Raw genomic sequence first — 15006 nt, forward strand, 5'->3', positions numbered from 1 at the left:
TGCAGGCTGTCCCCACACCACCAAACACACACCCCTCTGATGGGTTTTCCTCCCCCCTTGCTGCTGGAGTGTCCCAACGAGTCCCTAAAACGATGCCCTTTCGCCTCTCTCCTGCAGGAAATTTAATCTCCCCGGTAAATGACACCCAGAGCTATTTTGGAGCTGGGCTGCAGAGGGACAGCAAAGCACGTCAGCAATTTGACTGGAGGAGGAGAACCCGGAGGAGGGGCGGCACAGCCTAACCCCCCGCAGCAAAGCCACTGCCAGGGGACTTGGGGGGACCTTCTGCTGCACGTCCCTGCCACCACTGGGGTTTCTGTTTTATTTTCCTGGAGGGGAAAGGAGGGGGGGAAACCAAAACCAACATGGTCTCCCCATGTCCTCTGTTCCCCTTTTCCTCCTTCCCCCTTCCTTCATCTCAGTAGGAATCGGCTTTTTCTTACCCTGCCTAGAGCTTTGTTTCTCCTCAGGCTCTGAGAAGAAGACTCCAGGTAAGACCTAAACCTTTAGCTAAAGAGAAGCGGACCTGGGGACGCTGGTTTCCAGCAGAAAGTGGAGGATGTTTGTAGTAGCTGAGGGCGGGCTGAGGTGGTTTCTATGTCAGTGTTACTGTGCTGGAGTGTGTCTTGCTTTATGAAACATAGTTGAAGGTGGAGCTGAAGGTACAGGTGGTAAATCCATCCTCCTTCTGGTCTGAACCGAACGTGGATTGATTTGCTTAATTGTTTCTGGCAATATTATCAGAAGGATCAAACTCCAGAGAGGAGAAAAGAGAGGAAAATCAGGTTTAAAGCTGTTGATTCTACTTGTTATATTTTGTCCTCAAATCGGAGATAGCAGCGAGCATGGAGAGACTGGGAAAAATATGGTTCCTGTGGAGAGGCGGCAGCAAGGAGTGTTTTTAAAAGTTTTATTTCCAGGGCATAATCCCAGCACTGCTTTTCTCTTTGGCAAGGACTTTTTTTCCTTTGAGCTTCTCTGCGGTGTCAGTACCGATTCACACCGCAACCCCCCACCCTCCTCGCATTTCTACAAATGGCTCTGCTGAGAGATGGGGAGAGATGGAGCCCGACAGCTGAGGCTATTTTCGGCCCTACAGCTCAATGGGGTGGAGTGGCTGTAATGACAATGACGTCCACTTGTTAAAATACAAGGGCTTAAGTTGGAGCCTTGCTGCTAATTGTCACCAAGGGGATTCTTTGTCCCTAAGGGAGTTGTGATCCTGCAACTCCCCCACATAGGAAATCACATGTGCTAAAACTGGAGGCCGTGTCTCTAGCTTAATATAAGCGAGTTTATTTTTCCGCGTTAAGCAAAGGATTTAAGAGTTGGAATTATTTGGTTCAGTGCTGGTTTTATTCGTGCAAGGGAGAGAAAGGTACATGCGCTTCTGCATGTGTGCGTGTGGAGAGGAAACATGCATTAGTGCACATGTACCATAGTGCTGCCGGCTTCAGACATGTAAAAGTCTGGCCTTCTAAACTGTAAGACCAATAATGTAAAATAAATCAGTGCGAGCCCACTGTTTCTGTGGATCTTTAAAACTCACCTGGCTCAAGTTGTCCGTCTGTCTGTCGTCTGAGCAGACACGGTTGCACCTACAGCTGGGATTCTGCCGTAGCTGTTTCCCTCCAGGGACTGAGTGTTAAAAAAAAATACACCTGGGTCAAGTTTGTGATGAAATTGCTTGAATTTACATGGCTCCTTTTCTGTCCCCAGGGTGGCAAACCCAGATTTTTTGTTTTCTTCCTCCATTTGCCTCCTGCCCCATGGAGCAGGAATGAGCATCGCTGTACGCTGAGACCTCCCCTGTGCTGTAGTCTTTTCTTACACATTGTCAGAGCAGCCTGGGTGCCTTTAGGCTCAGAAAAATAAAAGGAAAAGATGTTGCCGTGGAGTCTAGAGGGGCTGATCTGAGCACTTTTAGTCCTTTGGAAGTTTCTGGGGTTGTTTTGTAGCTCCATCGAGGGGGGAGTCTGAAGTGAAGCCCCTGTGCTGTAGCAAAGACCAAATAGGAAGAAGTCCTTCTTTGCATGGAGCTTCTTGAAGCTACTGGCGTGTTGGTGGGAACTAATTCCTGGCCATATGGTTAAAAAAGGGGTGAGTTCTACAGCGAAGAGGAAAGTTATGTGCTTTAACCATATAAATCATCTAAACGGCTTCAGTCTCCCATGGTTTACATTAAGTATATACTTGCTTGGTGCTGTGCACAAACTGTGCATTTTGCTCTTGTTTCCTACTGGAATTTTCTAATGGCTTGTTTGACTCTCTTGTTTCTTTCCAGTCATTGGAAATGTTCAGGTTATTGATGAAGGATTAATACGGGGACCATGAGGTGGTGCAGGTCCCTTCCTAGGCAGCTGGAGCATATTTAGTCCTCCCCTGAAGGTCATAAATGTAAGATTGTCTTGCCTTGATCTTACCCATCTCTTTGCTGAGGGCTGCTCACCGAATTTACCACCACGTTAGCCACTGATCTGCTCTGAAACTTCCCTTCACATCTTCCGTGGACTTTGGCTTCCTATGGAGGCAGTCGATGGCAGGGAATGCAATCAAGCCTTACTCTGGATTGAGTTAGAAGCTTATTGCAATAGGCTTAATTTATGGCAGGTACTCTGTGTCTGACATCTCCTACAGCGCATGGAGATCGATCCTCCAAGTCACCACAGAAAGCTCTTCCATCTGCTCATCAAATGACCTTTAAACATGCCAAAATCAGTTGTCCCTCACTGAAGTGGAATTTAGAGTAGCCCAAGCTAAGCTCTGAGTCTAGCTCCTCCATGGCAGGTACTGTTCCTGCTTTGATGAAAGGGGCATCAGATAAATTCTGCCATCTCAGATTAGTGCACGGGCACAAGTCTCTACTTACACCTGATTTAGAGACGTAATGGGCATGTAGCAGTGCATTTCACCCCTAAAGCATGGTGTAAGGGCTTGTAGGCGTCCGTCCGTGCCCATCTGATGTCACTAAGCTTGCAGCTGACGTTGAATACTTGTGCTATTTCAATGTCTATTCCCTGGGAGGTTCTTAGAAGTAATAGGGCAGCCGGGTTACTGCTGTTTTCCCTCAGCCGAACTTTAAACATCAAAGGAAATCCACACTTCCCATTTTGTGACCCGTCAACTTCCCTTCCCACCCACAGACACCGTTTCCTGCTGTTTTTAGATGGAACAACATATGCAGACATGCAATAATACCAGTGCTGCCTTGATTTTTATCTAGAGCTTCTGTTTTAGTGGTATTCTTTGAAAGCTGGGGACCCAGAGATGGGAGGTTTCCTGTCAATATTACCTTTCCCACCAGGAGAGGACAGAGTGCAGGGCGTAGCAGTTGGTGTTGTGGAGAAAGGCCAAGAAATGTGAACTCTAATGCAAGAAAAAAAATTCCCAGATCAGTAGTTTGCCGCTTGGGCAAAGAACGGGTAGAAGAGGCTTGAGAAAATGAGCAAGCAGGCATGAGGCTTAACGTGGTGTCGGAGAGAACCTCTGTGCTCCTGATCTGTATTTGGACTTCAGTGGTCTCTTAGGTTTAGGTGTCTGCGCTCGTGTGGGCTTTACATCCTCCAGGTTTCTGATTATGCGGGTGTGCTACTCGTGGACGTGTTTGTCTTGGGAATATTTTATGAGGTGGATGGAACGGTGCTTTGTGCCCAGGGTCATGGTGGACAGGATTCCCTTTCTGACTGTTGAATTGAATTGAAAGGCTTGGACAGAGAATGACTTGTCACCCCTGTCCTCTCTCATGCCAGAGAACATCATCACAGGCTGCTGACTGCTCGGGGGGTGGTGTGCCATGGTGTGGGACCTCTACCTGCTCAGAGGTTGTTGAAGGCTTTCCAGATGCAGCTCAGCATTGATGAAGCAACCTGGAGCCAACCCATCAACCAGCACAGCACGGTGAATCACAGGAGGTCAAGAGAGTGATGGCACCACCATCAGGACTCTCCATCTCCTGATGATTCTCCTGATGAGCGCCACCTCAGACTAGTCCAGCAGGAACTGGAGTAGTCCAAGGTCGTTCCCAGTGCCAGGGGCTGGCTTGCTTGTCCATGGGGAAGCAGATGTAGGGCAGAGATTGAAAGCAGTGAGGAGAGGGGTGGGTAGGAGGCCTTGACTGGCTGCATCGCCATGTGTTGGTTCCTGGGCAGTGATTTGATATATTTGCATTATCTGACAGGTCTGTATTCTTGGGCCTCTTTCCCTCAAACATAAACCAGTGAAAATTTGAATGAATAAAGACCTAAGTAAAATTCCAAGTGCTGCTACTTTGCCTTCGGCGTGCTCAGAAATACCCAGATGGGAATGTGATCTCTCCTGCAAATGATTAATCACAGGGGGATTACAAGGAGAAATGTGACGCTGGTAAATGTCTGAGATTAATTGGAAAGGGCATCTGCATTGACTGGGTTTATTCGTGCTTTGTTGTCTGTCCTATCACTTCCAAGGGAGCTGTCCTGGCACTTGCAGAGAGTTACTTTTTTTCTTTTTTTGAAGTTTGAACATACATGTAAAGAATCTGAATTAGTGTCATTATTTAATAAATTGATTAATGGGTTACACTATAGAAATATTAAATCTTGTCCTTTCTGTACGTCCACAAGCTATCCTCTCCCTCTAACTCCTAAATCTATTTATTGGCTTAATCTAATGTGAGGCATTTTATCCCATTTAAACTTATAAAATGTAGTTTATCTAGTGCAGCCTATCTAAATGGTTTGATCTGCCTGAGTTTTAGATACTTAAAGCAACTTCATCCTTGCCACAAGTTAGGATTTCGAGTAACAAGTGATAGGCCAAGAGGAAACAGCCTCAAGTTACGGCAGGGGAGGTTTAGCATGGATATTAGGAAAAATTTCTTCATCAAAAGGGTTATCAAACATTGGAACAGGCTGCCCAGGGAAGAGGTTGAGCCACCATCACTCAAGGTATTTAAAAGGCAGGTAGATGTAGTGCTGAGGGACATGGTTTAGTGGTGGTTTTTGGCAGTGTTAGGTTGATGGTTGGACTTGATGATCTTAAAGGTCCCTTCGAACCTAAATGATTCTATGATTTCATGCTCTCAGCGCCCATAAAGCAAGGGGTTTATCCCCTTTTTCAGATAGGGACTGAAGATACAAGAGTTTGAGTGACTTTCTGATGATTGTAAAAGTAAGGCAGTGGCAGAGCAAGGAATAAACCCTGTTTTACTTTCCTATCGTAGCAGAAATTAAAATAATACTGATGAGCACTCACTGTTTTCACTGATGCCTGGATTTTCTTCTGGCACCCTGGACACTCATAAGGGCATTAGGAGTGTTAAGTGGGAGGGTACGTGGTGAAAGTTGGTGGAGAGTGAGGTGCGGTGTAGATTATGGCACTGGACATGGGGTCTTCACCTTGCACTAGGAGGTGCGTGGACACAGTGGCTTGTACCTGATGGAGAGACGCGAGTAGCAAACACTGCAGTAGGAGAGGGAAGCTGGACCTCGAGGCTATGGCCACTGGAACGAAGCGTCTTGGAAGGATTTCCTGCACCAGTCTGCTTCAGGAGTAAAAGCAAAAGGCACCTGATGCTGCAGCTTCCCTGTGTTTTAACTGCTCTTGACTATCAGAGATACCAGTGAGCAGCTGGGGCTTGTTTGGACACTGTTTGGCACAGGAGGGCAGAGGAGGAGGATGATGCACAAGAGCTTTAGGAAGTCAGCAGCATTCCTGCTCTCACTCTTGTAAGAGCCAGGCTTGGAGAGTGCCCACCACGTTCCCACACAGCAGAGCTCTCCTCCAGGCATGGGTACATCTCCTTTGGAGTGGGCAAGGAAAACTGCACCCAGGGGGTTTGAGGGAAGCCACTGTTTGCTCAAAGGTCACTGGCTGGCTCCCAACCAGGCAACTTTTTGTGTTTGTAGCCATCTCTGTGCTCCAGGCACTTCTCTGTGTTATGCAGAGCCTGTTTCAAAGCAGAAGTGAATCACAGAGTGGTTTAGACTGGAAGGGTCCTTAAAGATCCTCCAGTTCCAACCCCCCTGCCACAGGCAGAGACACCTCCCACTGGACCAGGTGAAGAAACTTTGGGTTTTGCTCTTTTTGATGCAATAGATTTGAAGCTGGTAATGAGTCAGAGCGACATATGTGTCAGAAACAACTAGGGAGCAAGGAGAGATGAGACATGGCAGTGTCTTCTGAAGATGGATCCAAGCACTTTGATGACACGGTGCAGCCTGAAATTCAAGCTAACGTCTGGGAAATATTAGGACATGAGCTCTGGGTCTGTGTTTTGATTGGTAATTCTAGGTTAATGTAGTGAATGTTACTGCTGGCTTCTCCAGAGATGAACTTGAATCCCAGCATCCCCGCCTCGAGCATTGAAATGGTCCTTCCCCAAATTAGCAGAAGACTCTGATCGTCAATCAATTGACTTCAGTGGAAATTTCCACTGACTTCAGTGTACTTTGGCTGAAGGCCAAGGCGTGTATCTGTGTCTTCTAACCATTCATGCAGCTTCTCTGCTTGCAGCTTTCCAAGTGTTTATGGAAAACACATTTTAAAGCTCAAGCGAGGACAGAGGTTGAAGGTAGTAAGAGGGAGTAAAGAAGTGCAAATGAGTTCACAGATTTCTAGATCAGTTTGAGACCAAGGGAAAACCAGTTCTGTACATTCATTGCAACTAGTAATGAAGGCAACTACTCTACAGAAAGTCAGTTGGTCTTAGCAGTAATGACTGCAAGTCAATCATTCTTTGCATTGTTAGTATTTACTAAGAATGATTTTTTTTTTCCCCCATTACTGTCTTTTTTCCAGGTTTAAACTTTGAAAACATTTTCTTCAATTTCTAAAGATTTTTGGTTGAATAATGAAATTTGCTTGATACCGAACAGAAAAACCAACCAAAAGTGAATTACTTTAGAAAAGATGAATTTTCTCTAAATGGAAAGGTCTTTGACTGCTTTTTATGTGTTTCATATGTGCTTTGGAGTGTGAGAGTCAGGACAGGATAAGAAGTAGTACATTTTTCCTGTTAAATATAGAAAGAAGACTGTTTCTTGCTGCCTTAGATCTGTGGCCCAAATGAAGTTTGAAGATTAGCTCAGCTATTCCATCTTCAATGGTAATAATGATTATAATGAATACCGTTTTGTGTTTTTGTGCCGCTACTTTCCCAGTATTTAGTTTTAACGTCAGTTTGTGTCTTTCAGTCCCCAGCAGAGTAAATAGAATGAAAGATTGTGATCTGTTATTAATTTTCATGCATGATTTGTCATATACTCCAGCAAGTACATTGTCATATATACACTGTGCAGATAGTTACTTGTGAGACAGTCCCTGTGCTGATATGAAGAAAAGAGGGGGGAGCCAAGACACAGGGAAAATAAGCATTTTCCCCAAGGTCATGCAGCAGGTCAATCCAACCCCCTCTCCCTGGTCCCTCTAGTGATTTGCACGTCAACAGGAGCTGGAGAAGGGTGGAAAAAATAATGAAACCTCTGCCCAAATGGTGACTCAAGAAATGAAAGCAGGGTTTTGGCCTGCTCCTACTGGTTTCTGCTGGAGGTGGGGGGGAGACTGTGAGAGCATCGGCCATTGGGTAAGCAAGTGGGTGGATTTGTGGCCAGCAGGGAAGCCAAACTGCTGTAGGATTAAGAAGGATATTTCTGTCGCGGTGACTGGTTATTATTTCCTTTCTGAGCTGCAACACGCAGTGCCCTGGTCATTTTGCTTTGTGTGGCACTTTGAAGGTGAAAAAGCACGGATGTGAGAGCAGCACTGAGATCACCTCCGAGTAGAGACCGTTCATGTAGCTCAGGCAGGAGCTGCATGAGTTTGCCAGGACAGGAGTGTCTGGCATCATGAGACCAAAGAGATATAGTAGCTTAGAGAGAAATGGACCCAAATGCACTCAAGTTTTTTAGTAGGACTTCCAGAGAGGCTTTGAGCTGGGATGCTTGCTCTCCTTATAGAGCACTACTGTCAGGTCTAATCCTGCTCCCAGGGGGTGTCAGCTGGTGCCCAGTTACTGGTGCTAATGGCGTCAAGACCAGGCTTTTAGCTGCGCTATGCTTATCAAAGTAATTGCTAGCCAATGCACAGAAAAGAGCTTCTCGGAGAATTAGGGGTAGACTCACTCCAGCAGAAGGGGAAGGACACCCAGGAGTGCTCGTAAGGAGCAGTGAAGAAGCAAGAAAAGTTTGTGTGTTTTGTGGACTTCAGGGGGACCCTGAAGGTGGTGATCCCTGTCACATTGCTCTCCAGCTGCACAGGGGTGGGTAGATTCCGCGTGTGAGTGAACATGGCAGCAAAGATTAGTGCCGCTGCTTGCTTTTGACTTTCTTGGGACACAATGGCACCAGAACTGCCATGAGCTTTAGCTTTGAACACAGCTGGTCCATGCCGTTAAACAGCTGCAGGCTGGTGCACAGGTCCCTCTGAGAGCAGCTGAGAATAGGCGGGCGATGAGACGGCTTTCCTGTAAGCCCTAAGCCATGTGGATGGTTTTTTTGGTTTTTTTTGGAGAAGTCTGGCACAGTTTGGATTGCTGCATGCATTCCCCGTGGCGGTTCCGTGTTGGATGCGCATCCAGCCATGGATGTGCACAAACACCCATCCCCGCCGCAGCTGTGTCTGGCCCTACACCATCTGGATGAGGCTGTATATAAGCCATAGATACTCATCAGCTACTATCACCATCAAAGAAGCTGTGTCTCAGTGGCTGTGTTGAATAGAAACTGGGATAAAGAGAAAATATCATCAATAATACGACAGGCAGGTCTATGTGTCCTCCTAAAGACCAGCCCCTACAGGAAAGGGGTTTATTGTAAGGTCTGTGCAAACATGATTCAGAGAACAAAAGCCTAGGAGTGGGTAATGACCAGAGGGGGCAAGAGGAGAGATGGAGAATGTTGTCTAAGCAGAATTTGGAGGGGAAAAAAAAAAAAAGGCAAGGACAAAGGAAAAAATAATCATAGAATGGTTAGAGTTGGAAGGGACCTTAAAGACCATCTAGTTCCAACCCTCCTGCCATGGGCAGGGACACCTTCTACTAGACCAGGTTCCTCAAAGCCCCATCTAACCTGGCAAAAAGGCAAGGGCAATGAGATACAAAAAGAGAGATGAAAAGGAAGAGGAGATGAGCGTGAAGGAGAAGGTATCTTGATGGGCAGACACATCTCAGAATTTAATGTCCATTTCTTTCTCTGTAGCTACAGAAATAGCCCGTATGTTACATAGCATTAGTGCAGATGACTTTCCTAGTGACAAAGTTGAGAAGGGACCGTCGTGTTCTTTCTGTATGAGCTGCCCAAAGACTTGTGTCTTACCCAGTAACTCCTGTGGGAAAGCAAGATACCTTCTCCGTCAGCTGTTTCAAATTATTGAGCTCAAATTTAAGAAATCTGCAAGACATAAAATATTCCAAGACCTTCTCACCCATAATGAGAAGGACAATGAAAACGTGACTGTTGTAAACGACAAACATGCTGATACCATGGAAGTGCAGCAATTCTTTGTCTGCACCACCTAATCTGCTCTTTCTTGACTTTTTTATTTCTCAGCCTTTAGGAAACCAAGATGGATTACAGCTCGTTCAGCGGAGTCCCCCGGTTCTTGACCCGGCCTAAAGCATTCATGGTGTCTGTGGGGAAGGATGCCACCTTGAGCTGCCAGATCATTGGAAACCCCATCCCAGTTGTGAGCTGGGAAAAGGATAAACTTCCAGTCCAGTCTGGGGGAAGGTTTAAAACCACAGAAGATGGGGATCTCTATCGGCTAACAATCTATGATCTGAGCCTGGAGGACAGTGGCCAATACATCTGCCGGGCCAAGAACACCATTGGGGAAGCATTTGCAGCTGTCAGCATCAAAGTTGGAGAGGAGACCACAGTAACAGAGTCAGCCCCTTATTTCATCCAGAAGCCCTCCTCCATCAAAGTAACCTTGGGGGAAGATGCCATGTTCAAATGCAAAGTCCAGGGTAGCCCCCCCCTCTCAGTGAACTGGGAGAAGGATGGGAGATACCTGCGGAACCAGGCTGATGCTGGACGCTTCCAGATCGAGTCTGCTGGGGAGTCAAATGCTCTCACTATCCAGTGTACCCAGATGGGGGACAGTGGCACTTACACCTGCCGGGCAGAGAACCTCATCGGCTCCGCCAGTGCTTCGGCTGCGCTGGTGGTGGAAACGAAGGGCTCTTCCAACCCGGGCAGCAGCAGCCACTTCAATACCAGCTGCGGCAAGACGTCATCCTTGTTGTCTCACTTACAAAAGAGGCGGGAGGAGATCAGGAAGATGGACATCTCCCACGGGGCTCTTGATTCAACATCTTCCCAGTCTTACTCCGCAGCAGAAGGGCTGTCCAGCATCGGCTACAGCCTCTCCCGGGATTATGAGAGGGCAGCTGGACTTACCACCAAAGGGGCCCGCAATGCGACTTTTGGGACACTGACACGCATGTGCAGCGTGACGGAGGGGAAGCACGCCAAGCTGAGCTGCTACGTGACGGGTGAGCCCAAGCCAGAGATCGTGTGGAAGAAGGACAATGAGGTCATTTTGGAAGGGCGGCGACATGTCATCTATGAGGATGATCAGGAGAACTTTGTGCTGAAGATCCTCTTCTGCAAGCAGATAGACAACGGGCTGTACACCTGCACAGCCTCCAACCTGGCAGGCCAGACGTACAGCTCCGTGCTTGTCACCGTCAAAGGTGGGTGCTTATGTTTCTCACCAGGGTGGGCATGTCTGCAAGGAGACAGGTGATGCGTGTCCAAATTCGTGTGGGAGAGTGAACAAAACGTCTACAACTAAACTGCTGTAAAGGAGTGTGGATTAGACATGAGTAAAGCCCTCCATCTGTAAAGGGGGTTAAGTGCTGGAATAGGTGATGTGGGGAGAGAGTCTCCTCACTAGGTGGGGGTTAGGAAGGGCAATAAACAAGCATCGGTCAGGAATGGATGATGTAGAAGTATCTGATTGTGGGGCATCTGGGATGAACCAGATCTCTAAAGCTCCCATCCCCGCTGGTTTTATGGTAATCTAAGAGATCTGTTAGCATCCTCTGGATCAGGGACAGCTAAAGCCCCATCTCACCCTCTATATTCACCACAGGGTTTAGTCAAACAGGAACGCGTGTGCAATTTAAGCAGGGGCAGAGGAAACTCCTCCCTGCAAGCTGAGTGTGTCAGGCTGCCTTGGATCCTTTGGGGGACCTACTCCAAGTCTAATTACAGTCCATCTCAGTTTTCATGTACGGAGTGACCCACCAGGTCTTGCCAGGCCTCTTCAGCCTTTTCCCAGCTTGTGTTGCGGATGACATATAGTCCTTGTATGTTCCCAGAACTCTACCAGGTCCAGGGTGCCTCTGTTTGCTGTGGTTGGGGGTGATGGACTTGCCTTCAGAAGGTCCCTCAATGCTGGTGGAGGTCAGATCAAGTTCTTCAGAACGGTGACAAAAATGCGACACGCATATTTTCGCAAAGGAAGCTCTGCATTTTCAAGCTGCTCTCCCATTTGGCGAGGTTACAGCAGGCAGTTTGCAACCCAGGCAGCACCTGTAAATTAACTCTTAGATGTAAAAGCCTTTGCCACTTGAGTGCCAAAACAGATGTTTTTGACTGGCAGCAAAACAAATTAGAAATCCAAATGAGTAGGAACAGCCTGTGTTTCACACCTGCCTTTAAGACTGTCAGATTTTATTTGCTTTTCTGGTTTCCCTTTTCTGGACCTCTCCTTTCACACTCACTGTCTTTCCCATCAGTGACTCAGTCCCCGAGTCCATCAGTGACACCTGATCCGTGGAACTCGCTGGCACTTGTCCCACTCATTGCCATCCCTTGGAGGTGCTGAGTGGTATTGGGAAGGGCATTTGTCCTCTTCCATAAAGCTGTGATTACCTCATGAGTTGGGACTCAGAGCTGAAGACCCAATCTAGCCCTTGGGTGTGTGTTCACCTTAAGGATGGTTCAGGCTTTGTTACTTGCCCAACACCTGTCTTGCAAAGCCACACACCCTCCCCTCTGCTCATGCTTATTTGATTATTCCCAATGGGTGCAACCTGTTCCAAAGGAGATGGAGAAAGCATGCGGAGCAGCAGGTTTGGGAGCAAGCACCATGGGAAGAGGTTATTTATCAATGTCCATTGTCAAGAGATGCCTGTGAGTCAGAGGGATTAAGTGGAAATGTTTATGGTCTGTTTCTTTGTTATACTATACCATGTTGGGCTTTCTGACCAGGCCAAGGCTGCCATGGAAAATCTATGTGTGTTGGTTATAATTAGGCCCTGCATAACGACTCTCCTTTGTGTCAGCAGAAGTCCTTCTCAGCCCTCCAAAGGCAGCTCAGAATGATGTAGCAATGAAGAGAGCTTTTAATTCTGTTGTTTGTGCCACTGGTGATGTCATTAGCTCATCTGTCATCATATTTAAGGGGGGTAGATCATCTTGCCACACAACCTTCTCTTTGCTCAGTCGTGCAGAAGAGACTAAATTCTCTGAGCAGCCACCCTTGGTAAGCGCCTGCTGCATTGGTCTTTCTGCAGGTAACAGCGTATTTATAGAGCCTTTGAGGCTGCATCCGCAGCGTGTCTCTATACACACAGGCACCAAGAAAGACAATCTTCATGGATTTAAATATGCTCTGGCATTTTGGTTCACAGAATTTCAACACAGGAATCTGAGTGAGAATATTTATGGGTCTTTCAAAGGTAATAATAATTTAAAGAAAGACAACCTAGCCCAGCATCATATCTGTAAGGTGGCTCTTAGCCGTATCTCAGGGCATAGGACTGGGTGTGGGTCAAAAGTCCCCTCTAGCTTGCCTCCTACATCCTGTTGATCTAGATCCAAGACAGAGAGACTCAACACATTTGTAAGCATTTGCCGCACCCGTGCCTTAGAGATCATTGCGCTGAAAAAAATGACATTTTTGAGCTGCTCCTAAATGAAATGTAGTGAATCAGAAATAAATCTCAAAGGAGAGACTACAGGGCAGAGTGTTACTCTCACAATTAAGGAAAACCAAGAATTGATTACTCTGATTTGGAAATGTGCTGTATTCTAGTGTCTAGAGCGGGGATAAAATCACAAGCCATACGCTGAAACATGAGATGTGAAAGAAGTTAGAAAATACTGCCCAAGAGTAAACCTTTATGCCAGGGGAGGTTTAGATTGATATTAGAAACAATTTCTTCACTAAAAGAGTTATCAAGCATTGGAACAGGCTGCCCAGGGAAGTGGTTGAGTCACCATCCCTGGAGGTATTTAAAAGACAGGTAGATGTGGTGCTGAGGGACGTGGTCTAGTGGTGGACTTGGCAGTGTGAGGCTAATGGTTGGGCTCAATGACCTTAAGGGTCTTTTCCAGCCTAAATGATTCTATCAGTTTGTGATTTTTGCCAAACCAAAGAGCAGAGAGGATGGGAGGAACACGAATAACCGACTTGAATTTCCTGAAGGCTTTGGAGATGTCCCAAGGTCATGTGTAAAGTTAGTGAGAAACAGTGTACAGGTCTCCATCCTTGGGCCTGGGCCAAGAAATGTTCATCTGAGGCCCTGAATACAGTAATCAGATACTGTATGAAAAGGTTAAAGGTTGCAAACCAAGTAGGATAGAGGCTGGAAAAACAGACTAGTGCTGAGACCACTTTATTCCTCTCTGGCCTGAACTGATTTTGCATGACCACTATCATGGTAGCCACATCTGAGACCCGAAAAAGAACTTGAGAAATGTGGAGGTAAAAAAGAAACTTGTAAAGCACACTTATTAGTAAGATGACCAAAGGCATGAGATGATGGAAGCTTGTCCATGGAAGCTTAGATAGCTCCCTTTGGAAGGATTGTCCATATTCCTACTCTCACTGGAACATTTTTCTTAGGCAGAGGCAAAACTTGCCTCTGGAATAATAAATGGAGAGCCCATGAGAAGGCCAGGAATAGGCAAGAGGAAATGTAGGCAAGTGAGAAGACCAGGTCAAGCAGACAGTTATGCCTCGAGAAGGTTAAGGAAACATTGGCTTCTTTGCAAGCTGCACCTATTCTTAGCAAAATATGTGTTAGCAGGACCCGCTTTTAAAAAGTAACATCATCTCGTTGCTAGTTTGCTTGGTATGGACAAACCAGAAAAGCCTATGACACTCTAGAGAAATATGCTCTTAAGCCAAACAGCCAAATTCACAGCTGGTCTACGCTCTTGGAGTTTCCTGCTATCTCCATGAGCTGCTCTTGCTCCATGCTCTCTTGGGGGTTTGCTTCGCTGTTTCTATCACATGTTTTTCCCGGTATGCAGGCTTTTGTAGCTTTCTTATTTTATCTCTTATTTCTCCTTCTTTAGCAATATTATTGCCTTCATTATATGCCTTAATGAGTATTTCTGCTTTGGCTAAAAACGAATTAATAGAAAAAACTGTGCAGTCAGAAAAAAAAGGTCACACTGACAGCAGAGATTAATTTAAATGACCTCTCAGGGCACTGAAAATAAGCCATGACCTGGGAGTCCAAATGTTACAAGGACAAAGCAGAATTTCTATTCAGATTCACACCTCTGAGCTCTGGTGGAAGTAAATGTTCCTAGGTAATGGTGGATTTGGAGTGATCAGAAAATCACTGTTGAGTACTTTTGGTTGGATTCTACATGAAATAGCATCCTCTTGAACTGTTCTTGCATGAATGAACATTGTGCCCTTGTGGCCAAGAAGGCCAATGGTCTCATGGGGTACATTGAAGAGAGTGTGGCCAGCAGGTCAAGGGAGGTCATCATCCCCTCTGCTCTGCCCTGGTGACGCCACATCTGGAGTACCGGGTCCAGTTCTGGACCCCCTGTTCAAGAAGGACACGCAACTACTGGACAGAGTCCAGCGGAGGGCTGCTGAGATGCTCAGGTGACTGGAGCATCTCTCTTATGAGGAAAGGCTGAGAGACCTGGGTCTGTTTAACCTGGAGAAGACTGCGAAGGGGATCTCATCAATGCTGATCAATATTTAAAGGATGGGTGTCAAGAGGGTGGGGCCAGACTCTTTTCAGTGGAGCCTGGTGACTCCAGGGGCAAC

General features: G+C 46.6%; 1 protein-coding gene across 22 annotated transcripts in view; it reads left to right on the top strand.

The window, feature by feature from the left end:
- Positions 1–281: 281 nt before the first annotated feature.
- Positions 282–15006, top strand: part of OBSCN (obscurin, cytoskeletal calmodulin and titin-interacting RhoGEF) — a 200494-nt gene continuing 185769 nt past the window's right edge. For all 22 annotated transcript variants that reach the window (XM_063324255.1, XM_063324262.1, XM_063324258.1 and 19 more), the window contains exons 1-2: positions 282–491; positions 9525–10672. In XM_063324255.1, the coding sequence (XP_063180325.1) occupies positions 9541–10672 (1132 nt within the window). In that variant the 5' untranslated portion in view covers positions 282–491; positions 9525–9540. The remainder of the gene's footprint in view (positions 492–9524; positions 10673–15006) is intronic.

This window comes from Chroicocephalus ridibundus, chromosome 2 (genome assembly GCF_963924245.1).
Source record: "Chroicocephalus ridibundus chromosome 2, bChrRid1.1, whole genome shotgun sequence".
Classification (NCBI taxonomy): Eukaryota; Metazoa; Chordata; class Aves; order Charadriiformes; family Laridae; genus Chroicocephalus; species Chroicocephalus ridibundus.